This window comes from Schistocerca gregaria, chromosome 2 (genome assembly GCF_023897955.1).
Source record: "Schistocerca gregaria isolate iqSchGreg1 chromosome 2, iqSchGreg1.2, whole genome shotgun sequence".
Lineage (NCBI taxonomy): Eukaryota > Metazoa > Arthropoda > Insecta > Orthoptera > Acrididae > Schistocerca > Schistocerca gregaria.
The window spans coordinates 87,715,986-87,743,217 of NC_064921.1; the positions used below are offsets into that span (position 1 = coordinate 87,715,986).

The 27,232-nt window shown below is 40.6% G+C and overlaps 1 protein-coding gene across 1 annotated transcript in view; it reads left to right on the top strand.

Moving 5' to 3' along the window:
• The window catches only part of LOC126336379 (platelet-activating factor acetylhydrolase-like), an 80,785-nt gene that overhangs the window by 14,021 nt on the left and 39,532 nt on the right, over nt 1-27,232 (top strand). Inside the window, exon 2 of the mRNA XM_049999992.1 lies at nt 18,528-18,625. Within this exon, the coding sequence (XP_049855949.1) occupies nt 18,528-18,625 (98 nt within the window). The remainder of the gene's footprint in view (nt 1-18,527; nt 18,626-27,232) is intronic.

Genomic DNA, 27,232 nt, shown 5'->3' on the forward strand with positions numbered 1-27,232 from the left:
GCCCGACGCCTCGTGTGTCAAGAGCAGAAAGACCTTCGCCTCGATGTCTGAGAAGAACTTAAGGATCGCGCTAATAAGAGCGAGATGTTACTTAAGAGAATCATAACTGGTGATCTCTACATCTACATCCATACTCCGCAAGCTACCTGACGGTGTGTAGCGGAGGGTACCTTTAGAGTACCTCTATCTGTTCTCCCTTCTATTCCAGTCTCGTATTGTTCGAGGAAAGAAGGATTGTCGGTATGCTTCTGTGTGGGCTCTAATCTCTCTGATTTTATCCTGATGATCTCTTCGCGAGATATACGTAGGAGGGAGCAATACACTACTTCACTCTTCGGTGAAGATATGTTCTCGAAACTTCAACAAAAGCCCGTACCGAGCTACTGAGCGTCTCTCCTGCAGAGTCTTCCACTGGAGTTTATCTACGAGGGCTATCCACAAAGTACATTATGTTTTGAAATTAAAAATAAATAAAGTGTTGGAAATTTTTTACTGTATACAGATGAAAGCCACACTTAAATACCACTTTTGTACATAGTTGCCATTTAAATTAAGGCACTTATCGTAGCGATGGACGATTCGTCGTAAAGTCCGGCCGCCTGCGCCTTCAACCACGTGGTTCCCTCTTCTTGAAGCTGTGCGTCGTCATCAAAACGCTGCGTAGCCAACCACTTCTTCATTGCTGGGAATAAGTGGAAGTCGCTCGGTGCCAGGTCGGGACTGTACGACGGATGAGGAAACAACTCCCACTTAAAAGATTCGAGAACGTCACGAGTGGCATTTGCCGTGTGGGTGGGCCCGGGCGTTGTCGTGTATCAGCAAGATCTTTGAGCCCAACTTTCCCCTGCGCTTGTTTTGTATTGCTCTTCTGAGGTTGTGCAGAGTTTGGCAATACCTTTGAAAGTTTATTGTAGTGCCTCTTTCAGGAAATCCACAAAAATCACACTTTTTCTGTCCCAAAAGAAGAGGTAACCACGTGGTTGAAGGTGCAGGCGGCCGAATTTTACGACGAAGGAATTTCCAAGCTCATCCATCGCTACGATAAGTGCCTTAATTAAATGGCAACTATCTAGAAAAGTAGTATTTAAGTGTGGCTTTCGTCTGTATATAATAAAAAAAATCCCAATACTTTATTTATTTTTAATTCCAAAACGTAATGTACTTTGTGGATAGCCCTCGTATCATCACGTAACGCTTTCGCGATTACTAAATGATCCTGTAACGAAGCGCGCTGCTCTCCGTTGGATCTTCTCTCTCTTCTATCAACCTATCTGGTACGGATCCCACACTGCTGAGCAGTATTCAAGCAGTGGGCAAATAAGCGTACTGTGACCTACTTCCTTTGTTTTCGGATTGCATTTCCTTAGGATGAGACGTCGGTCTGTGGTTATGATGTTGAGATCAAGGTTAAGCCTTCACTATGGGTTGGAAAAAGTTCTCCACGACCAAAAAAGCTCGTCATGTCAAAACTTGGCTGATAGCTATCTTTGACTCTGAAGTATTAGTTCATAATAAGTTCGCTCCACAGGGGCAAACTGTTAATCGTGTTGCATCGGGATGTGTCGTAACGCCTGCGAGAAATTGTGAGAAGGAAACGGCCTGAAATGTGGCGAGACAACTCATGGATCTTGCATCACCATAACGCACCCGCACATTCATCCCTATTGGTGTGTGACTATTGCACGAAAAACGAACTTACTCTGCTGCCTTATCCTCTCCAGATCTGGCCCCTGCGGACTTTTTTTTTTCCAACGTCGAAAACCGCGTTGAAAGGACGAAGATCACAACGATAGAGGAGATAAAAGAAAATACGCAGATGGGGCTTCACGTGATCCAGAAAGAGGCGTACCAAGATTGCTTCCAGACTGGGAGCGGTTTATCAATCGTGGAGGAAAGTATTTTTAAGGAAACCAAGCACAGTAAGGGGGAGATAAGCGTAGAAATATTTTGTGGACAAAGTTTTGGCATTTTTTGAACAGATCTCGTGCAAATCTTAACATGCACTTAAAACGGGAAAAAACTGTAAACAATATCCAATGGTATAGCGTGACGATTTAGTTATTTGTAAATTTCGTATAGCACTAGAACATTTTCAATCGAAATGGTGTTGAATGAATCAGTTTATACACATGTTCTATCGGGCCACAGAATGGAGATTTTGCTGGTCGTGGGAAGTACCTCATATCACATAAACTGTTCATAGAGGCACGTGCCGTGTGTGGACGAGCGTTATCCTGTTGAAAAATGACATTATGATTCTTCCACATGAGATGTACCTCACGATGATGCAGGATGTCCGTGACACGCTATTGTGCCGTCAGAGTTCCGTCGATCACCGACAGCCGTCACTTGAAATCATACCCAGTGGCTCCCCATACCATGACGCCACAGGTAACACCGCTGTTTTCCTCCAAAACATTGGAAGAATGGGTCCTCTTCCCAAGTCGTTGACATACTCGTCGAAGCTCATCCGGGATTGTGCATAAAGCCAATTCATCCCTGAGAACAATGCGGTGCCATTCGTCAGCAGTCCACGTTTCACAGTCACAGCACCATTCCAAACGCAGCCGTTTGTGTTGTGGTGTTATCTGCAGCCTTCGCGAGGGAAATTAATTCCCTAGCCTGGCTATTGCTACTTACGACCAATGGTGCGGTATGGCACAATGTTGCAGGGAGTCCATTACCTGCTCACGGGTGGTAGGCGCAGATGTGAAGGTGTGGCGGTGTTCTTGTTGGACAGTACGGCTGTCCTTCCTAATGGTGTTCTGGTGTGGTCGAGTGGAACCTTGACAACCATTATGCCTGCCCTGACATACCATGCAGCCCGACATCAGGTCACTGTGACAGACTAATCTCCAACAAATCTCGATATTGCACGATTCGACCAGCCGGCTAAATGCAAATCCGTAATGAGCCTCCTTCCACGCTTTGTCAGGTGCTGATAACGGTGTCTCACACACGTACGTGCCATCTCCGTGTCCTCTACAGCACCCTGGTGCCTGTTCTACCTATCAGCGAGAATTACGACTTAAATCATTTACATAGTCACCGTAGTTATATTGACATCCGACCATGTTTTCTGGGTGCTTAAGTGGTTCAAATGGATCTAAGCACTATGGGACCTAACATCTGGGATCATTAGTCCCCTAGACTTACAACTACTTAAACCTAACTAACCTAAAGACATCACACACATCCATGCCCTAGGCAGGATTCGAACCTGCGACCGTAACAGCACCGCGGTACCGGACTGAAGCGCCTAGAACCGCTCGGCCACAGCGGCCGGCTCTTCTGGGTGCTTCACCATTTTGGTATGCAGTGTTTATACAGGGTGAGTCAAGAGGAAAGGTACATGCTTTGAGATGCGATAGTATTAATGATTCTGAACAAAAACTTCAGTGGACATATGCCCTATTGCGGATGGTACCGAGATAGAACACGTTTTATATCTCTTTTGTACGTTTTTCTGTAATAACTCGAAAACCGCACACACCAACGAAAACGTGTCTCAGTACACAGTTAAACTAAATTAAATTTGCTACAAAAAAGGTCATATTCATTTTTTGTCTAGGACTAACAGTTTGGCCGGAGAGATCGCCAGAATACTGAAAATCTCGCGTGACGCGCGAGCGCTGTAGGTTAGGTACTTTTTGTAGGCCAGTTTGAGGTAGCTTTCCGACTTTATAGACCTCAAGCGTCCTGTATCCAAATGTTCGTCCCAACTTCCTCTATATTACTCTGGTACGTTGTAAACAATGACAATGAATAATACAGAAAATAAATAGAAATGTACATTAAAAGTGTTGTATCTCGGAAATCATTCGGAACAGGGCATATATCCACACCAAGTTTTTTGTTCATAATCACTAATGCTATCGCCCGTCAAAACACCTACTTTTGCTCCTGACTCACCCTGTATGTGTGACAGCAAGTTGTTCATTTAGAGCTTACTAAATACTCCGGTAGGATTAAATTCCCTGAAAATGAACGTCTTAAGTTTTTAACACTACTCATGTTACTACACGAAAGGTGGCGGTCCTCACATGTCGAGACACGGATGGGGATTGCATTGTTGATGATTCCAAGCGACTGTTGCGGTACGCGCAAGCGAATCCTTTCTGCTTGAAGAAAGCGTACGTCCTGCAAATTATGTCTCTCGCTTACGTATGCAGAATTTATCACTTACCACCACGATCAGTGCTCACAACTCGCAACAAGTGGAATAGAAATTCACTAAACAACTCGCTACGATCACGTTTAATGGTATCGTTAGCTACGGCATTCACAGCGGAGCGCTTAGAACATACCGAAAGCTCAATGGCTGTCGGAGTATGCGTGACGTAGATGCGCTGAGCAAATCTAAACTCGATCGCCATCTTTCGTGACTCCAGCTACAATGAAGCTTTAAGTTGGCAATAAAGGTAAACTGCACTTTTGCTAATTTTAAATTGAAAACTCGTCTGTATAATAGCAATTGTCGAGAAGAGAAGCTATTTTTTTATAATACAGGCTATCAAAAAGAATCATCCGATTTTGCACTTCTGTATTTCTGAAACTAATGAACATAAACAATGAATTTTGTTTGTTGATGAATGGGAAACTCAAAAAGTTGTTTTTTTCGTACCTTTTCATAGGTGTTCAATAGGACCCCCTTGAGATGCACGCCATACGTCAATGCTACATTCAGAATGTTCCCACAATGCAGCGAGCATGTGTTCAGTTACAGCTCCCACAGCTGCTGTTAGGCGATGTCTCAGTTCATTCATTGTTATTAGCACTGGAGGCACAGAAACAGAGTCTTTTATAAACCTCCACAAGAAATTATCACATACAGTCGTATCCGGTGACCTTGGAGACCAGTAATGTAACGCTGAATCATTTGGTCCACTGCGACCGATCCATCGTTCAGTAATAGTTTGATTTAAAAATTCCTGCGCTTCCAGATGCCAGTGTGCTACCAGTGGGAACCATGTAAAACTCGAGAATTTGCTCTTTCCAACAGTACTTTGTTCACGCTCATATCTCAAATAACATAACTCTTACGATTTTTTAAAAATCGGATGATTCTTTTCGAGACACCCTGTATTTTTTTGTGCTATTCAGCAAATAATCGAGGATTGTTGTGGCTGCATACTGAACCTCTTTCTGAGCTACTAACACCATTATTAAGCACTAATTAGCGATCAGTGTTATCTTTCTTCTATTATTGTCGCTGTGTGTGTGTGTCTGTTTTTTATCTAGGAATGTTAGATAAATATTTGGAGGGAGTTGTATGGGGCGATTAAATGTCGAGTGGGAGTTGTATGCATCTAATGGTAGTTTGAGGGGCATGTAACGGAGCCGGGATTTACGGGAGAGAGGAAAAGGAAGACTACAGTTAGTCGTAAGTATAGGTTTCTGAATGAGGAAGCGGGAGTTGTGAATCTTGAGGCTAGATTTATTATAGTTCGTGGAGAAGAAGTAGTGTGTGATAGCAGAGGCGCAGGAGCCACCCAGGTTGTGTGATGAGTCGGAAATAGATAGCATTTTGCTGATCACCATTACGGGGGCTGTTGGATTTCGAGAGCAGTTCTAGGCATTTGCAGAAGAGTGACCGATAATTTAAGAGCAGACTTTTTATAGACCTTCAACAACATTGAATATAATTCTGTCTCGTCAAACAATCCAAAATATACAGCAACAAAAGAAGAAATATGACGGCACAGTATTCCAATTTATGCACTGAAACGAGACCCAAACAACTAGGATTACGTTATTGTTCGAGACGTAGCACCATAACCAAAGTCTGCACCTGGTGATCTCGCGGTAGCGTTCTCGCTTCCCGAGCATGGGGTCCCAGGTTCCATTCCCGGCGGGCCCAAGGATTTTCACCTGCCACGAAATGACAGGGTGGTGTTGTGTCGCCTTCATCATTCATCCCCATTACGGTCGGAGGAAGGCAGCGGCAAACCACCTCCATTAGGACCTTGCCTATTTGCGCGGTGCGGGTCTCCCGCATCGTTCCTCTACCCTCTGTCAAGAAGCATGGGGCACCATAACCAAAACAATAGCACTTTTATATCAGCGACATCTGTGTGCCAGGACGGAAAATTTAAACCTCGCAGTATAGGTCGGCTACATCCCTCCACACTTACTAAAAAAAAATAGTAAATTGTAATTACCGGCAAAATGTTCACGGATATTTTCTGAGTATTTTGGGTGAAGGACCACCGTGGTCTCCGGTGGATCGTTGCAGCGTCATTTCACTTCGTTTGATTACCCCAGTTCTTCTTCGTATCCGTGTTCTACTGAAAATATCCGCACAACAGTGCAAATGTCAGCGGTATGCACTGTATATCTTGTTTGCGACCAAAGTTGCTGTGTTCACTCAAGGTACTGCTATCGACAATAGCCACCTCATCTTTGTTGATCCATTACGGACTGTGGGACAACGCCGGGCATATATTTCTTGATGCAATAATTTACCAACAGCCGTATGTATTGTAGAAATTTATTTTATTTTATGTACTTCGTATGTGCTACCAGTTTCGGCATTACATTGATGCCATCTTCAGGCCCCACTAGTCATAGTCGTAAAATCGCTATACACGGAAGAAGCCATATAACTGGATCCGTGAATCAAATCGCTGTGCAACAGCTCTTGGTGGCCAGGCGGCACACACAGAGCTGTTGCAGGACGATTTGATTCACGGATCTAGTTATATGGCTCCTTCCGTGTATAGCGTTTTTACGACTGTGGCGTGTGGGGCCTGAAGATGGCATCAATGTAATGCCGAAACTGGTAGCACATAAGAAGTTCATAAAATAAATTTCTACAATACATACGGCTGTTGGTAAATTATTGCATCAAGAAACAGCCACTTCACTCTTTTCGCCCTCATGCTTGGATCCAGAACCGTTCCGTTCCATCGCGGGTTTGGTTTTCCAGCACATCAGCTGTACGTTAACTGTGTTACAAGGCATTATGGGTAGGTTTACAGATGAAGAGGTGGGGGATACGTACCTCGTGTACTGGTTCACTCGAGGTCAGTAGAAAAACTAAGTTCACTCAACCCTGTTTCCACAGCGACGGCAACCACATCGCAGTACGTTTGCACCTGACTGAGGGTTCTTGCATTACTTAAGTGGTTTCAGTTTGCATATTACAGGCTTTTTCAATTTTGTAAACGCATTTTCACAGAAACAAAGGCAATAGGGAAACGAAACCGAATAAATCGTAATTAGATCACTGCTCTGCAACGAAACGCCAGATTTCGCTGGTTCCTTTGTACCAAAGTACTCCGACAACATCCCCAAACAACCCCTGCAGTCTTGTCGATGGAGTTAGGATTCGCACGGCATAATCTGTAATACAGTAATATTAATAACCTTTTTTTCTATTAATTGTTCTGAGTTTGGCTTCTCTATAGAATTATCTTCCGTATGAAATACCGTGACCGACAACAGAACTACGTTACAATATTATGTCTACATCTACACCTACATCCGTACTTGCAGAGGGTACGTCCCATTGTACCGGTTATTAGGGTTTCCTTCCGTTCCATTCGCGTGTGGAGCGCGAGAAGAATGATTCATGAATGCCTCTGTGCGCTCTGTAATTAATCTAATCTTTTCCTAGTGATCCCAAGGGGCTGTAGGTAGGGGTAGGTGCAGGGCGATTCATATAAACCTGAACATTTCAGTGGGTCATAATTTCCCTTGCGAAAGCTCATAGAAACGGGAAAGACATTTTAATGATCTCAGTAGCTCTGGGAGAATGAGAAGTACCGCCCATTGTCGGCAAGTTGATTTTTATTTGTGCGCATGAGGTCCTTTGTTCCGGCGTGCTCTGCTCGTCTTAGTTCGTTCTTAACCTCGTCGGTCGCGGTTTGTGAAGTTGGATTTGGTTGATTTGGCAGAAGAGGCCAAACAGCGAGGTCATCTGTCTCATCGGATTAGGGAAGGATGAGGAAGGAAATCGGCCGGGCTCTGTCAGAGGAACCATCCCGGCATTTGACTGAAACGATTTAGGTAAATCACGGAAAACCTTAGTCAGGATGGCCGGACGCGGGACTGAGCAGTCGTCCTCCCGAATGCGAGTCCAGTGTTCTAACCACTGCGCCACCTCGCTCGGTGTTTGTGAAGTCTCTGAGTGTGTAGTTCGGGCCGCGTGGCGATAGCGAGCAAATTAGTGATTCGTTCGCAGTCTTTAACTGGCAGAAACAAGCAGTATATACATCGAGAACTTCTTTTTATTGTGAAAACATATTGAAAGACAGGTCCATTGGTTGCAACACAACGAACATTCCAGAGAGAATTCAATGTGTACAATGTCCCAAAAAAGGCAACAGTTTTATCGACTATAAGGAAGCTGGAGACAACTGGAGTACTAAACCGTGACAGTGGCAAACATAAACCATCTTTCAGAGCAGAGCTTGCTGATAATGTTCGAATACACTTGGAGAACAAGGAAAGCGTTGCGCCGACTGAGCCAGAAGAAAGGGATTTCATATGGCACACGTCAGAAAGCTGCCAAGAAAACGGCATTGCGACCATACAGAGTGCACATGATGCGAGCATTGCAAGAATTGAAATCTTGTCAAGCTGACTCAGTATTTGCGCAGCTTTTTTTCAGACAGTGCTTTACTTCGTTATAGATAACTGCACCATCAGAGAAAAGTCTTAGGTTTTTACTGATCTTGCGCACAAGATTATTAATACACAACAAGGATAGCAAGAGTTCCAACACACTTCCCTGGGGTACACCCGAATTAATTTCTACACATACCAATGACTCTCCATCCAAGATAACATGTCGCTTCCTTCCTACCAAGAAATCATCTCTCCACTCAAAAATTTCGCTTTGTACCCCATACGACCGTACTTTTGGTAATAAGAGTTGACATGGTACCGACTCAAATGCTTTTCGGAACTCAAGAAATACTGCATCTACCTAGCGGCCTTGATCCATAGCTTTCATGACGTCATATGGGAAAAGTGCGAGTTCGGTTTCGCATGATAGTGTTTTCGTAATGGAAGCTGGATGGCGTGGAGAAGGTCATTCTGCTCGAGATACTTCCTTGTGTTTGAGCTCAGAATATGCTCTCAGATTGTACAACGAATCGATGTCAAAGATATTGGACGGTAGTTTTGTGGATCCCTTCTGCTGCCCTTCTTGTAGACGGGTGTGACCTGTGCTTTGCTCCAAGTACAGGCCACAGTTTTTTGTTCTAGGATTCTACGGTAGATTACAGCTAAAAGAGGAGCTAATTCGGCTGCAAATTCGGTACATAATCTGAGCTTTGAAAGTTTTAGCGATTTCAGCTGTTTCTCGACACCATTGACACTAGTATATGTACCACTCATCTTTTCAGTGATTTGAGGATTACATTTGTAAAGGAACATTTAAAAACAGGGTTTAGCCTTTCTGCGTTTGCTTTGCTGTCCTCAATTTCATTTTCTGTCTCATCCATTAGGATCTTGACATTAAATTTCGTACCACTAACAACGTTTAAGTATGACCAGTATTTCTTTCCGTTTTGTGATAGATCCTTCGATAATAGTCTGTCCCGGTGGTAGTTGAAAGCTTCACGCATGGCCGTATTGACGGCCAAATGTGTTTCATTCAGGATATCCGTATCTCTAGCCGTGTGCTTTGTTTTACACCTATGATACAGAAGTCTCTGTTTCCTCAGACGCTTCACAGTGTCACTATACCATGGAGGGTCTCTCGCATCATGAACTATTTATTAGGTTTTAGGCACATATCAATCACATGCATGGTCAATTATTCTTCTAAAACTGAGGCACAGCAGCTCAACATGCTTCTCTGCAGACCTAATTTTCGAGATCATTATTGGGATACGACACTACCACCTCTTTATCTAGCTTGTTGAACATACACATCTTTCTGCTTGTTTTCGTTGCCTACTTTGGTTATCATTGTTGTTACAACTGTCTCATGATCACTGATACCAGTTTCTATGTGTATATTCTCAAAGAGATCAGACTTACTTTTAGATCCACTATACAAGTATTTCCAACATGGGTGAGCTTCCAGACATTTAGTAATTTTCCTCCGGATTTCTTGTCACGCCCACCACCTACAAAACTGTAATTTTACCAATTGATTGTTGGATGTTTAAAGTCTCCTCGAGTGATGACATCATGATTGGAGAACTTACATACCGATACTAGTAAACTTGGGTTTCCTCGAAGTTTTCATAGAAGTTGCCAACACATGAATCACTGTCAGTTGATTATTTCCAGCCGGCTAGCATCCAAACAAAATGATCACAAATGTGGACAAATCTTAAATTTCGTATTGAAAACACTCGCTTAGCTGAAATACCAGCGGTAAGAAAGCTTTTCAACTAGGTGCCTTAGGCCTGCATGTTGAAATTGGCAACTCGTATTATTGATTTGTTCCCTTGCCATGTCCGAAATACATGATTCCTTCCAATAGTAAAAGTGACGTCTCAAGAGCTAATGCAATTACAACAGTAGCCCTACAGGAAAGACTGAAGCATTTGTAGCTTGCGAAGCGTTCGTGTGATCTGACAATATTTTCCAATGTAATAATTGTTTGATGTTTATTGACTCCAGAAAAACTATTTTTTGTTGTTACAAACGGATATGAGACAAGTTAATAAGTATAAATATGTAATTAACAAATTTCTTGTTGTGGCCATTTTCGCAACGACTGAATATAAACTACTGCAGTTTATTAAAATTAACTCAGTCACTGGATAAAGGACAAGTAACAATTACATTATTTTTGACTAGTAATAAGAAAAAATAACAGATACATCTATAGAATGAGCTAATCAGCCATAAACTTGTGGCACATAAGAAAGTACTTAACTAATGGAAGGAAACGAACAACAAGAATAATTAACGCACTGTAAAGTGATGTCGACCATAATAGCACAACTGTAGCGGCACAGTAATCGATGCACGTCACTTTGAGTATTGATTGCTGTTTTGTGTTTCGTAGCCTACTGTAAGTTCTTATGATGTCCTGTAATCCGTTGTTATTTTCTAATGCAGTAAATAGTGACAGAAGGAAATGAACAGCATGAAAAATAGACAGATGGTGAACTGATATCAACAGTACGGTATAATTGATTCAGAAGAGTAATTGTATATTTTGCTGTTTTATCTCTTATTACTTTTATTGAGAAACATCTATAGTTTAAAAAGGACATGTTTAATGCCCAAGCCACACAAGCCACTGTTAAGTTTTCTGCACTGTACGTATCGCACAATGAGCGACGCCTGGTTCGCCAAACTGACAGTGAGAGGACCGCCAGCGCGATCGAATGGAAAGTGCAGGGTGTCTGAAAAGTCTTTCCCTGATTACATAAATTGATAACTCAGGCTAGAAGTAAGATACAAATATGAAACTGGTGACTAATTGTTTACAAACTATCAATAAAAAAAACCATTTTTGTGATGTTTTCCGAGGAGCAGTCTATGAACTAATGGTGCCTCCATCAAGTCCTGCCAAGCCCACCGTAGACCACATTAAATTCAAAAGGAGGCAACCGAATTGCTCCATTTGCCTAAGCTTGAGGAGGTGTGGAATATTCAAATTTTCAGCCTGTACTGTAGAGTAGTGACACTAAGACAGTCCTCTTCGTAGTTAAACAAATGGTCCCAATCCCCAGGTCTATCCAAAACACTTGACTCTACCTTTTGTCAGCAATGAAACCCGAGGTGTGAGCATCGAAAATCTCTTTTTTATGCGCGGTGTTTTGGAACATATTAGGTAAGTTTGATGCCGGATGCATACCGATATAGCGCGTATCACAAATAGCGAAAACTGGCACTGCTGAAAATGTCCGATGGAAAGGGCGAAGGGAAATGGTAAACACTAAGTACATGGCGTTTGGATGTTGAAGTCACGTTGGCCCAGCGCTGTCGGCCAACAGGTGTACGGATTTCGTTGTTTGTGCTAATGCAATAACATACAAAATGGGGGGGGGGGGCGCCAAATGATAAGTTGGTCATGTGGAAAAATGTTCTCAAACTGACACACGGTTTAAACCACCTTGTGAAGCGGGCGGTAGCCATTACGCAAGAGAAGTGTAAGCACTCAGCTGGAGGAAAAAGATAATGGCCCGCCAGTGTCAACACGTAGCCCCACGGAATGTTCTCGGATGCGTGGCCGACAAGTTTGCCGTATCGGTGCGTCTGCCAGGTGCACAAGACTGATACCAAGGATCAGGCATTTGAATGGACATTTAATCGATATTATTTTATTGTGGTGGTGGTTGTTGGGATGTTTAAGGGGGACTAAACAGCTAAGGTCATCAGTCCCCCATATTATTTTATGAAATCTAATGGTGACCAAATGGTAAACGAACTGCAAAGTTTGGTGCTTCGTCTCATGAACATGACAGATTGAATTATTGAAACACAGGTTCTCAGATAGTCGCCTTAGACGTTCTCAAATCCAACCGATATACCTTTTGAGCAACAAGAACACATTAAAGCTTATCCAGGACTTGAGCTAGTGGTGAGGGAGTTACTCAGCCAAGTTTTATGGCGAATGATAAAAAACTCGCTTTCGCATTTAACAAGTGGCTCTAGGTACATTTGCTGCAAGTCAATATCCACTATATGTGCTGGCCTTCTTCTGAAGAAATAATCTGTCTGTGTGACGACGTAGCTGTGGGTACAGCTTGTGCTCCCCCCCCCCCCCCCCCCCCCCTCCCGACTTGACAGTAATTGGAGCTGTTTGTACCTTCCGTTAGTCATTGCCAATTAAATGAAAGAGTAATTAAAAATTACAGAAAATTAGTGACCAATGGTAACATCAAATTCACCAATTTTATTCACTTCAAAATATTGCTCATTGCAGCTTCAGAAACAATAGTGCCATTGGGCCTTATAGTTCTTATGAGAACGTGTTTCCTTGTCTCTGCTTGGCATGTATTTATTCCTGCAATAGGATTTCCATTTTCTTCCATAAGTTTTTCTCTTTCTGCACGTCCAAAATACAGAGAACAATGCTTATTCATTGTTTGGTCCAGTTTTGATGTACCTTTTCATTTTATTTGCTGTAGGATATTTCCAAACATTTAAAGCATATTGGTTGTTAAGTAATTTTTAGAGCAAAACTCCTGTAATATACTTTATTTTTTCAAGAATATTGACTGAATTTTGGATTCTAAAAATTCTCTCTGAGGAATTTGTCTGCGATGCTGCTCCTCTGCTTGCTGGAATCACTTGCAATAGTTTATACACTATATCCATGCCAGTACTCTGCCAATCATTTTAAAATGCACGTTAGAGGGTTTATCGTGGATGATTTGTGTAAGAGATGCTTGTTTCTCATAACCGGTACTGAAATAGTCTAAGGTTTAGTCAATGCCCACATTCATTATATTCTTGTTCCACAGCCATTTTGTGGTGATCTCTATCAGTTTATACATGCTACAGATGCACTTTGATTCTCATATCCTCGTGTCTCAAGGCAAAGACATGTGGTGTTGAAGTTTATAGCATATAAATTAAAACAATAAATACAACTGAGAGGATGCAGAAAAAATAAGTAAGACAGGACTAATAGGTACCATATTCATTTTCCTTCTTGCAGCTCATACACTCACCATTTTCATTCACATCTACGCCCCACAAACCACTATGAAGTGCATGGGAGAGGGTTCATCCCATTTTACCAGTTATTAGGTTTCTTTACCATTCCATTCACTTACAGAACACAGGAAGAAAGTTGTTTCAGTGCCTCCATCTGTGCTGTAATTAATGTAATCTTGTCCTCGCAATCACAATGGGAGAAATATGTAGAGGGTTTTGATATATTCCTAGAGTCATCATTTGAACCTATTTTAGACTTTCTTGGGATAGTTTCCATCTTTAAGAGTCCACCAGTTCAGTTCTTTCAATATCTCAGTGACACTATCCCGTGGGTCAAACATGACCATTCATGCTGTCCTTCTCTGTACACATTCAATATTCCCTGGTAGTCCTGTTTTGTACAGGTTCCACACACATGAGCAATATTCTAGGATGAGTCATACAAGTGATTTATTAGCACTGTCCCTTGTAGACTGTTTACTTTTCCCCAGTATTTTATCAATAATGCCACATGCTATACCCATGACTGAGCCTACGTGATCAGTTGACTTCGTGTCCCTACAAAGTGTTACACTCTAGTATTTGTATGAGTGTTCAGATTCCATCTGTGACTCACTTATATATAGGATACTATGTTTTTTTTTCATTTTGTGAAGTGCACAATATTACATTTTTGAACATTTAAAGCAAGCTTCCAATCATTGCACCACTTTTAAATCTTATCAAGGCCCGACTGAATATTTGTACTGCTTCGTCACACTACTTCATTCTAGATAGCTCCATGATCTGCAGACAGTCTGAGATTACTACAGACATTGTCCATTAAATCATTAATATACAGCATGAATAGCAAGGGACCTGACCCACGCCCCTGGGGTACAAACGAAGTTACTTCTACATCTATCAATGACTCACCTTCCAAGATAACATGCCGTGTTCTCCCTACCAAGAAATCTTCAGTCAAGTCACATATTTTATTTGCTTCCCCATATGACTGTTCTTTTGATAGTAAACATAGGTGTGATAGTGAGTCGAAAGCTTCTCAGAAATCTAAAAATACTGCATCTATCTGACTCCCTTTGCCCATGGCTTTCAAGATGTCATGTGAGATAAGTACAAGTTGGGTTCCACATGATGTACATTTTTGAAATCCATGCTGGTTGGCATGGAGGAAGTTGTTCAGTTCACAATATCTCATTGTGTTTGATCTCAGAATATATTGTAAAATTCCACAACAAATGGCTATCAATTATACTGGGTGGTAGTTTTGTGGATCATTTCTATTACCCTTCTTTTAAATGGGTAAGACCTGCACTTTCATACTCCCACTGGGCCCAGACTTATGTTTAAGGGATATAGTTAAAAGAGAAGCTAACTCACCTGCAAATTCAGTATAGAATCTGACTGGGTTCCATTGGGCCATAGAGCTTTGTTAAATTTTAATGATTTCAGCTGTTTCTTAACACCGCTAACGCTGTCGGCTGCTCATAGTCTAGTGGCTAGTGTTACGGAGTCTGGATCATGAGTTCCTGGTTTTGATTCCTGGCCAGGTTTGGGATTTTCTCTGCCTGGGGACCGGGTGTTAGTGTTTGTCCCAATCATTTCATCATCACCATCATTCGAGACAGTGTCTAAATTGGATCGTGTAAAAAATTGGACAGTGTAAAAATTGGGACTTTGTAAGGGCACTGATGACTGCACAGTTGAATGCCCCACAAACCAAATGTCATCAACACCACTGTTGATACTGTGTGTTGCACAAATAATCCCACATGCAGCTTCTGTTTCTTTTGGTGGATTTGAGTGCCTTGTCTAATGTAACAAATACACTGCCTCCATTTCACAACCTAGTTTGTCACCAAACCTCTGAAATCTCTGGTTCAGTCCTGCAACTCAGTCCATAACCAGGGGTTCAGGATCAGTTCTGGGGCCAATGACACAAACTAAGAGTTTTGTTGAAACTTTGTGCTCAAAGCTGGTCTTTTCAACCTCCTCTGCCAGTCACTGAAATGATCCAAGCATGTCCTCAGAGCCCAGAAGACAGGCATTATTTGTTACAATGTGTACCACAATCTGCAGTTGGTTGTACCATCAATGACTGCTGAAATGCCCTCCTCAGTGAGTTTAATGAGGCTCCCAAGCAAACACAGTGAGTGCATCTGCTGTTCTTTCCTGTCCCTTGCTGCCTGTTCCCTAAGAGCTATCATTATTCACTGTATGTTTGATCTGCTGGTGATTAATTGCATTTTCCTCATCTTGACTCAGGACAAAATAGATTTACCTACAAGTGAAATGAGTCCTTATGACTCAGTTTCAGTTTCAGTGAAAGACATCATGTTGAACCTGAGTCTTTCCTTGTACCTCTCCACCCAGTACAGAATATCTAGACGTATCTTTGACATACCACTTATAGTCAAGTGGACAAGTAATGACAGATCCCGTACTTCCTGCAGAGAAGACAGGATCCACAGGAGAGGATAGTACTTTATGTACCTATGGTACACAACTCTCACAGGCTCTCCTAAAACACCGATTTGTGGGAGCTGCGAGTAATTTGACAGTAGTCAGGAAGATTTCCAACTTCTTATGAACATCACCTAATTCATTCCCTGTTTGAGAACAGCATTCGTAATGGGGCTTCATTGTGACTGGTCCATTGTTTTACAGAACAGTGAACAAATAACTTTAAATTAAGTTTGCTGACTATATTTTTATCTGGTGAGCTAAAAATATTACTAATTCCGTTTCATTGCCATGGAAACTACAGAATAATTACTTGAATTTGTTGTCAACAACCATCCAAGAACAATGTCTTAACGTACTTAATTTCAGTTATGTATTGTCCTTCCTTAGCAGTGTTGACTATATACTTGTAAAATACAGTTCAACTGTATGAAATGCAGATTGAAAAAAATTTTGACTCAAGTACTGATGTCTTAACAAAGTGTTGAAAACAATAACCAATGTACACAAGGTCATTCTATTTAAGACACACCCAAATCTTACATCATTTTATGTAATCAAATTTTGAAATTATTTTTCTCTTTTTTTTAACATTAATTATCTAGAAGACTTATCTTTGCAGACAGCAAGATCCCTACTATCCAGGATAATATGGAGCTGAGACAACATGGATACAATTATCAGAAACTGCTATTCATGTTTATTAAAAGTTCTTCATAGTCTTCAAAATCTCAGTATAATTATTTACAATAATAATGATAATAGCGTGTGACGAGGGCATCCCATATGGTAGACCACTCGCCTCGTGCAAGTCTTTCGTTTTGACACCACTTTGGTGACTTGCGTGTTGTTATTTATAATTTATGTATTTACAAAAAATGTCACATGGCACTTCTGAAAAAGTAACATGTATCATTTACTTGTTACTCACCCAGAAACTGACAAATTATATACAGACTTATACTTGAAACATGCTGTACTTCATATCACATGCTTTCAGTTAACTTTCAGGACAGTTTTGTGTTTTTCACTCATATTTTCCCAGTCAACTGTCCTCATTTTCCAGAGAGTCAAAACATTGGTATAGTGGAGTGAATTTTCTCCTGCATACTCTACTAAAAGATCAATGAATTTCAGTGCCTCAGTAGGCATGATAATGGGTCCCTTGTCTCTGCTCTATTCCTCTGCTAAACATACTTTCTTCACCATATCCACTTCAGTTGACTGTTTAAATTGCAGCTCGTAGGCTATTACCATTTAACCATTCACCATCTACATCTTGAAAGTCATAACTTTGTATTATAAATGAAACTATTTGTTCTATTTATAACAATTCCTTTCGCCTTGTTTTTAGTCTAACAAAAATCCACAAACTATGCACAGATAATCTGAAAGCTGGATAATCTGCAACTGGATAGCCAGTAGCTTGCTGTACTACACTTAAGCTGACTACACAATTCTTCAACAACAACAATTTATGGCCATCAAATTGTTAAATGTAACTAACATCAGAATATCGTTATCAATACAATATACTTTTCACAAGCAGCATCACGAAGAAACAAAAATGGGAAGTGTAATATCTCTGTCATTTGAAGCAGAGGCTTTTCACAGTTGTGGTTATAGGATAAACATGCACATAACTGCCTAGCTCATTAAAAATAAAACTCACCAGTGCATTAAAGAAAAATTGAGGTTCTGTATGTGTATTACATCAATCACATCAAAGTGGAAATATACAAAGGCTTAAAGGAGAATTTAATGGTATATGATGCTCCTGGGAAAATAATTTTATGTTGTGCTAATTCCTACAGAAGATCCATACATCTACTGGAATATGCGGTGAGTCAAACATGTCTCTCAGAACTGTGACAGGACTCTTCAAGTAAAAATAAATGCCAAGGATTGAATCATTTGGGAAATGAAAAACTTTTTTTCAACTAGTTCTATTACAGAATGTTGATACAACAAGCATTCAGAGAGTAATCCCAGTCTTAAGTAGAAAAATTGCACAATTATTCTCCTATTTCACACCTGAATTAGTTCTTTAGTTACCAATGTTATATTTGACATATTTATGTTGTTTAAATTTTGACATTTGTATTTTTTCTACTAAATTTTAGAGACATTTCTAATCTACAAGTCTTTATTATTTTCCTCCTGGATAAATTATTGTCACCAGTGAATTATATCTAGCTGAAAAAATAATATTACCAAGGGCTATATCTAGTGATTAATGCACACCTTTGCATGCTGCTTTCTCATATCCATAAAAGCAAAAGTTAAAAATAGTATACAAACAGCATTTTGACTCTAATAATGAGACTACTGATTACTTTCATGTTAGTGACAGACTTCTGGAACAGTAATTTCTTTCAACAAAATAAGACTTTATAACATCAGTCTCAGTTTCTTTCAATATATGCTGTACATTTAAAAATGTTTAACACTTATGTGTATTTATAAGTATGCTTCTCTTGCAGGTCCATATATTCCAGGATGCACCGACATAATGACTGGGTACTCTCAAGGAGGATGTTTATTGAGGCTGTATTATCCCACATCACTCCCACACAATGTGGTATGTTATTGACATAGTTTCATATTTATATCACATGAGCAAATAATTGCTGTATACCTTTTCTTACACAGTCCAATTATAAGTATTTGGACACCTATTAGTGGACATTATTAACATATTGTGTATCCATCGTTCGCATTTGTGATGGCTTAAACTCTGCTGGGGACTTTTTCAATAAGCTGTCTAGATGTCTGTGGAGGAGTGGCATCCCATTCTTCCTTGAGAGCCAAAGACAGAGAATATAGTGATTGTGAATACTGGGGTCTAGCGCAGTCAGGATGGTAACTCATTCCAAATGTGTTCCATTGGGTTCAGATTGAGACTCTGGGCAGGAATGGTGTTGTCCACAAACCATTTCCTCACATATGGTGCTGTCCACAAACAATTTCCTCACATATTGTGCTTTATCACAGGGTGCATTGTCACGCTGATACAAACAATCATTATCTGCAAAATGATCCTCTACTGTATACAGTATACAATGCTGTAAAATATGTTCATATCCTTCAACAGTTATCATTTACTTAAGTGCAATAAGTTGAGCATACCCTAACCATGATAAACACCCCAATACCATAACACCATCTCCTTTGTGCTTCAATGTTGACACTGCACATGATGGCAGGTGACGTTCTCGAGGTATTTGCCAAAACCAAATCCTTCCCTTGGATTGCCACAGGGTATAGAATGATCCATCAGTCTCAGTCACTTATTTCCAGTCATCCACTGTCCAGTGGCCTTGCTCTTCATATCACCTCAAGTTACACTTAGCACTGACTACAGACATGTGTTGTATATGAGGAGCTGCTTGACCATTGTCCCCATTTGTTTTAACTCTCTAGCACCCCTAAGTGTACTAGCTAGGCTGCTGATAAAATTTTGGAACACATAAGTGATTCCTTCCACTGATAAGTGATATTTTGTAACCACCTTCTGCAACACTCCATGTCCATCAGTATAAGAGGTCTGTCTGGTCTTAGTTTACCTGTCGTTGTTCCTCCACATTTCCATCACTATAACCTCACTAATGTTCTACTTGAGTAGCTTTATAAGTGTTTAAATATCCCTGATGTATTGAGTACTCAGGTGATATCCAGTGACTATTTCACTTTTGTAGTTACTGAGCTTTCCTTACTGACCCATTCTGCTGTTACTGCTTTTTGACTGGCAACAGTTCCCACCTCCTTTTGTAACATTTTGTGGTCAGTTCTGTGTTATTTTTTGAGGTATCTAGATACTTTTTAAATCCATTTTTAAAGAGCGCTTATAGCATCACAGCAGACCTCATTTATCCACAACAACACACAAGTATTTCACAGTCCTAAAAATCTTTTTCATGAGACAGTTGTATTCAGTATAAGCATATTGTTATGCTTGCATTGTTATCAAAGCGGAACCACAAACAATTCAATATTATAAAGAATCGTGAAAAATATGGCATACAGTGGGTAGACACACAAACTTGAAGCTGATCATTGTAATTCAGATTTTGAGCTTCTACTCTTCAGAGGGCTACATTTTCACCTTTTTTCAGATTATGACTCTATAGACTTACGATACACAGATCTGTAATCTGGGCATTATGTATTATTCAAGTTCCTTCATTGATGATGGCATACAGCTGCATTTCACAGGCTTTTCAGAAAAGTTTAGATTTTATACTTGTTGATATTATGTATTCTTATTGTAGCAGCACAGATGAACAATATTTTCCAAATTTAAATGCTAAGCTGCTCACATTCCATACCAGAAGTGTATGTTCCTTCTCTTTTTACCAGCTGTTCCAAGTCTTTCATTTACTAGCTCTTTGTCCATTTGCTTCCTGTATTTAATGTTTATTTCCAAAGCATTATTCCAATCAACAGATGCTACTTTCCTAAAGGGCTCCATAATGCACCCTTATATTGGAGCTCCCAGTAACTAGAATCATGTATGTTTGCCTGAATCCTACTGCAGGAGTGGCCAGTAGTCCACTCGTAGGGTGAATGTGCAAGTCCAGTTGGCCAATCCCCACACTAACCCTCCAACTCGAACAACACGTACATGTGACAACGTGCCACTCACTTTGCTGTGAGGACGGTTGCCCTGCATCAGGTATGCCAGAAGGTGCCTTGGCAGCAAAGCCAGTAGGTGAAATAAGTGACACTGGAGGCGTCCCATGCAACATGCCAGTTTTTTCACCAGCACTACATGCCGATGCAGCAGGTGACTGCCTGTAGCCAGCAGCATCTTCAGATGCTCCTCCTGCTTGTGCACACTACATGCACAATCCCTGTCCATCCCACTGTTAAAATTTGAATGATAAAACAAATCTGCACTTTCAAACTTGCAGAAACACACATGCAAGTTACTAGACAACAATGAACCTGTCACTGACAGTCATTCTTTGTGTGTTGGCAGAAGCAAAGGATCTACTCTTGTGGCAGTTTGCGAAAAGAGGCTGGCACCTGACAAGGAAATGCAAATGTGGGAGGTTACTTAAGAATTAAAACAGAATATAGAAACCACCCCTATTGTCTTTTATGCATGGATTTGCACCACCAGATTTTTTAGGATCCACAAACACATGCTACTAGACTGAGACTGTTGACGAGACTACTTCACTGACATAATAAAAATTCTTTTCTTCTTGTCACAGCACTTCACTAAGTCACAATGTATGTAACTTGTATCTTTTTAAGTTCCCTTACCTACCACTGTCTGACTCATGTAACACTAGATTTGTTTTTGCTTCTGATGACATATCCCTGAGAAATCCCCAGCCTGAAATCTGAAGGGGAAACTATTTTACTTCCAGAATACAGGGTGATTTTAATTAAAATTCCAGTTTCAAAACACAGTAAAAGAACAACTACTGCTCAGAATGATGTTAAATTTGAATGGAATATTATCAAAGAAGGAGGAAACATTATGGAAACAAAACAAATTTTAAAAAAATTTACCACTTGATGGCACTGTGGATGGCAGAATATGCAACATTAAAGGCTTGAGTTATGTTGCTGTTTCTCATTCACATCTGAGATGCTTGGCATGACTATCTCAATGTAGGTGTGTGTGGTGCTGGTGAAGCTCTGTTAAAAGAACAGTGATAATAAGGTCTTTGGAAGTTCTGGACACACAAATGTATTAAAAAAAGGCATTGGACAGTGTCTGCCAAGTGTCTGGAGAAAAAGATTACAAAATATGAAAAGACAGGTTTTTTTGGAGTGCAATGTGACACAGGAAGGAAAACAATTGATCCGACTTCAGTAGAAGATGAAGGCCACAGCATTGCAGGAGGGGTGGAGCAGTGGAGTGCAAACATGCAATACACAGGGAATTGCCCAAGCTTTGGACGTGTCTGTCAGCATGGTGCCTAAAATTCTACAAAATATCCTGCATTGTCATCCATACAAAATTACTCATGTTCAGGAGTTACTCCATGCTGATCTGTCGGTAAGATAAATGTTTGCCTCAGAATTTTTTGTTCACATTGAGGTGGACAATGAATGGCCATGGAACATTCTGTGGATAGATGAAGCCTGTTTCCACATTCAAGGACATGTCAAAACATGAATTTTCAGAATATGGGCAATGGAAAATCCACTCACACATCAACCAGTACCGCTTCATTCTGCAAAGATAACTGTGTGTTGCAACTTGATATCAACATTTATGGTAGGGTCATATTTTTTTGAGGAGATGGGTCTTGTGGGTTGTCTTACCTGTACCATCACTGGTAAACACTATTAGTGTCTTTTGCATGCAAACATAATTTGAACCATTCAGTAGTGTGCATGTGATCACACATCAACAAGTACCACTTCATTCCGCAAACATAACTCTGTGGTGTGACATGATAGTACTGTGGATGTATGGGTTGGATCATTTATATGCAAGACTGCACTCCTGTGCACATTGCACAACCAGTGAAGAAGCTGCTGCAGAAGCATTTTGGAAATGCTAGTATTAGCAGTTGTCATTTCCCTAAAGTCTAGCTGTTCAGGTCACCTGATTTTAATCCATGTGACTTCTGGTGGTGGGGTTATCTGAAAGATGCTGTGTGCAGTGGTCCAATTATGAATATAGCTGAAATAAAGACATGCATTGCATAGTGCTTTCTGAACGTGACTCCCTAGACACCCTGTTCTGTTGTGGAACGTGCTGTTCCTCAGTTTCAACCTGTGGCAGAAAACAATGGAGAGCATATTGAACATTTCTTGTGCCAGTCTCATGACAGGTAGAAACGGATGTCTTTTTGCTTTTTATGCAGTTTTGGCCCCAGAACAATTAAAAACCAATATCATTTTCCTCTTGCGTGGTTGTTGGAATCAGGACAATTAAAAACCAATTTCTCCCATCCAGTGTGGTACAACCTGGCCATGGTGGATGGGCTTACCAAACTAACAGTGCCACAACTGTTGAATGCCAAGCTTGTGTGGTAATTCCTGGTCTTTTGAGCAGCTGCAGGGGTGGCTACCAGATGTCATGGTGGCCCACGAAGTTTGGCATTTGTTTATGATGGATTCCAGTTGGGAGCAGCTGATCCATCATTCCAGTCAGATGTTTCTGTGACCTGTTGGGCCCTTGGCACTGCTGTCTCCAAGCCAACCAGGTAATGGGGTCAGTCACAGATTTGTTCCAGAGGCAGACTCCCAATTATGACAGCATGCCACCCTATACCGCTCTTTGTCATCCTCCACTGTGGAATAGAGCATGACCAGGGATAGTTCCCATGACTGCCAGTGTGAAGCCCATGGAATTTGAATGGCTCCCCTCCTTCCTCCACTCCACAGTGAATGGAACCTTACTCCCACCATTTCCAGGAGACCAATCGTTACCCCTAGTGTCTGCAATGTTCAACCCCTCCCACACAAGAAGCTGCACTAATGTTGCCTCCTTTGGTGGTCAATCTGCTGCCAGGGCATCTCGCATTCACATGTTTCATGCCAGAGGTTGCGGCACAAACCTGGCCATTTTCAGGTTATGTGGCCTTTTCCAGGGGTATTCCCAACAGTGAATATCGAGTTGTTGAAGGTGAGCTGGCTTGGGTATTGCAGCAGAAAAGGGCAGGATGCTAACATGGAGGGCATGCACAAGGTGTTTCATGGGTAGAGCCACCGACCCACGTGCTTACCTGTCAGCAGCAGTGGGCCTGGTCCACCAGTTCTCACATGGGCATCAACTATCTTGGACCTGGTCTTCACCTTGCACTGTACTCTGTCTTCCATGTGCTTCGTTACTCAGTTGTTTACACTAGTGATGTTGTGCTTGCTTCGAGCTCATCTCTATGTGGTGTTTGGATTCTCTGCTCTCCTTTAAATTGACTCGCATATCAAGTTTCGTTCCCTCTTCCCAGATTCAGCCCCCCTGGCTTGTAGACACGCCACTATCAGCAAGAATACTAATATTTTGTGCTGCCAGTGATGATATCATGGCATTGTCATGCCTGTGGAGATACAAAAACTTGATTAACATTTGAGCTCCCAGGGACAAGCAGTCTTATCCTCTGTGGTTGTTTGGATCTTTCAGGAAGACCAATCCCACTTATACTTTCAGCATTGGGCAATACCTCAATTCTGTTTTTAACATGTAGCTGTCCAATCAGTAGCCTTTTCTACCTCCATAACCTTGCCATTCACTGTCAGGTAAGTGTCAACTGGCCAGGACAAGTGAATCGGAAGGTGCTAAGACATCAGAGATTCAGGTGAAACTATTGGCTCCAGGGGTGCAAAAGCATTCATCTTAAATACCCCAATGCCAGTGCATGCCCAGCGCAACAGCCTGAAGCATGTTGACCATGACTAACACACCTTACAGTTACTTACAAGCAGTAAACAATTCCCCCTGCATCCATACACAACAGGCACTGTTCCTATCCATCTTTAACCAGTTTTTGGCTAAACTATACCTAATATAACACTAACCCAAGAAGCTGTTCCTGCAATCTAAGTTCTACTTTTTTGTTTGAATTCACTTCTTCTGAATTGCATGTAAGACAAAAAAGAAACTAAATCCTGTGTATATACAGAAACTGATACTGTCTTAAGTACGTTACAGAATTTCATTACTTCTAATATTGTTGATTTAATAGCCTAGTTTTACCCAGTAAACGTGACATAAAAATTGTATGTAATAAAGCCAACCTTGTGTGGGAATTTAGAATTTTCTTAGCTTTGGGTGTTCAACTGAAAAAATTACCTTGAACTAATGTAACCAGAAACTGAGTTCCATGGCATAACAGGTATTAGCTAGGGAATTTAGGCTGAATTCACACAGTTTCACATCCTTGTCACTGACTGACTGACTGCAGCTCTGCAGCAGTGCATTTCCAGCCCATGGTTATCTGGTAAATTTCACTCTATTTTAAATTGCCTATCATCACTGCCTTATTTATTTATTTATATCCCATAAATCCAATACTGCGAGGCATTCGCATGGATGTAGGATGTGTCAGAATTATTACAAATCATACAAAAGGAAAACATAAAAGTACATCTTGCAAGAGGATATCTGATATAAGACAAAATACACATTAATAGGCATAGAGAAAATTACATTAAAAATGTGGTAAATCTTAATAGCTAAATGAAAGACACAGTAATGTTAACAGTGATTGTGAGGATCGTAATGCACAATAACACATCAAATTAGTAAATGAAAAAATCTGTTACAGTTAACTCTACTGAAATATTCTTCTACCGAATAGAAGGAATTATCTAATAAATACCGTTTGAGCTGTTGTTTAAATTTGGAAAGCTTGTGGATAAGTAATTTCAGTGATGGTGGGAGAGCCTTGAACACCTTGCAGCTCATGTGATGGACTCCTTTTTCTGCAATAGTAAGGTTTTTTGATTCATAATGGAGGTTATTTTCCCCCTGGTATTGTGGGTATGGTATGAATCATTGGTTTTGTACGATTGTCCATTTTTACCAATGAAACATAACAGAGAGTAGATATATTGGCAGGCAGTTGTCAATATACCAAATTTTCTGAAAAGGTTCCTACAAGAATATCTAGCCTGGACTCCGCTCATTATCCTAATAACTCTCTTTTGGGCAATGAATATTTTTTTGGATAGTGGCTGATTACCCCAGAAAACTATGCCATACAGCAATAATGCATGGAAATAACTAAAATAAGCAGTTTTTGTTGTGTCGGTCACATACAGTGGAAATAATATGAACAGTGAATGTTGCTGACCTGAGTTTTCTGTGGAGGTGCAAAATATGTTCAGACCATTTTAGACTGTTGTCAATGTGTACACCCAGAAACTTGGTTGACTCAACTTGTAGTAACTCACTACCATTCAATGTAATACTTAATTGATCCTCAACTTTTTTCCTTACTTGGAAATGTACAAACAGGGTCTTAACATTTAGTGATAACCCATTATTTACAAACCAATTACATACTTCACTAAAGACAATATTGGTCGATTCCTCAAGATTGAGGTTGGAAGTTTTGTTGATGAGGATAGAGATGTCATCAGCAAAAAGAGTAAAGTGAGTTTTAAAGCTGATATGCAAGGGAAGGGCATTGGTAAAGTTGAGGAAGAGAAGGGGACCAAGTACAGAGCCCTAAGGAACACCACAGCCAATAGAGCCCGAGCTAGATGACACAGAGTACCCCTCAGAGTCGTTCAACATGACCTTCTGCTTTCTTCCAGCTAGTTAGGATTTAATCCATGAGCCAACTGAGCCACTTATACCATAATATTCATTCAGCCTTTGCTAAGAGGATTTCATGATTAACACTGTCAAAGGCCTTATAAAGGTCACAGAAGATACCAACTGGAGATAATTTATTATTAAAAGACTCTAAGATTTGATGGGTGAAGGAAAAAATAGCTTATTCTGTTGATACACCCTGTTGAAACCTGAACTGGCTACTGTTTAATACCTTGTAATGAATGAGGTGTTCAATAAGGCTTTTCTGAACCAATTTCTCAAGAATTTTAGAAAAGTTTGTTAAAATGGAGATAGCCCAATAGTTGGTAACATTGGCTTTATTGCCTTTTTTATAGAGAGGTTTAACAATAGCATACTTTGGTCTCTCAGGAACAATCCTGTGCTGGATGGATTCATTGAATATGTGGCACAGTATTTTGCTTATCAGCTTATAACACTCCTTCAGTAATCTTGAAGAGATACTATCTATGCCAACATAATTCTTGGTCTTCATCTCTCTAATTATATTCTCAATTTCATGTACTGTGACAGGAGACACTTTAATCTGCTTGGTTTTTTTATTAATAGCTTTTTGAAGGGATAACATGACTTTGTTAACAGAACATGTTTTTCCAGTTTGTACTGCTGATGCCAGAAAGTGTTTATCAGGGTTTTTTATCCTCCCTATGAAAAAAACCATGATTCAAAACTGGTTGATTTGAATACCACAGTGACTTACTAGGCCAAGTTGTATTGGAGATGGTGTACCTTTGAAATGAATTACTCAACCATTTATGAAGGGACTTTCAGCTTTATCATGGCGCAACTAGGCATTTTTTTTTACATAACAATTCATTGCCAGGTGGGAGAGAAGTGATAGGTGGCAGAAGAAATCATGGGATTGACTGAAGATCTAATCCCAGGCCTTTAAATTTTTGTCTGACACTTAGCCTTTGA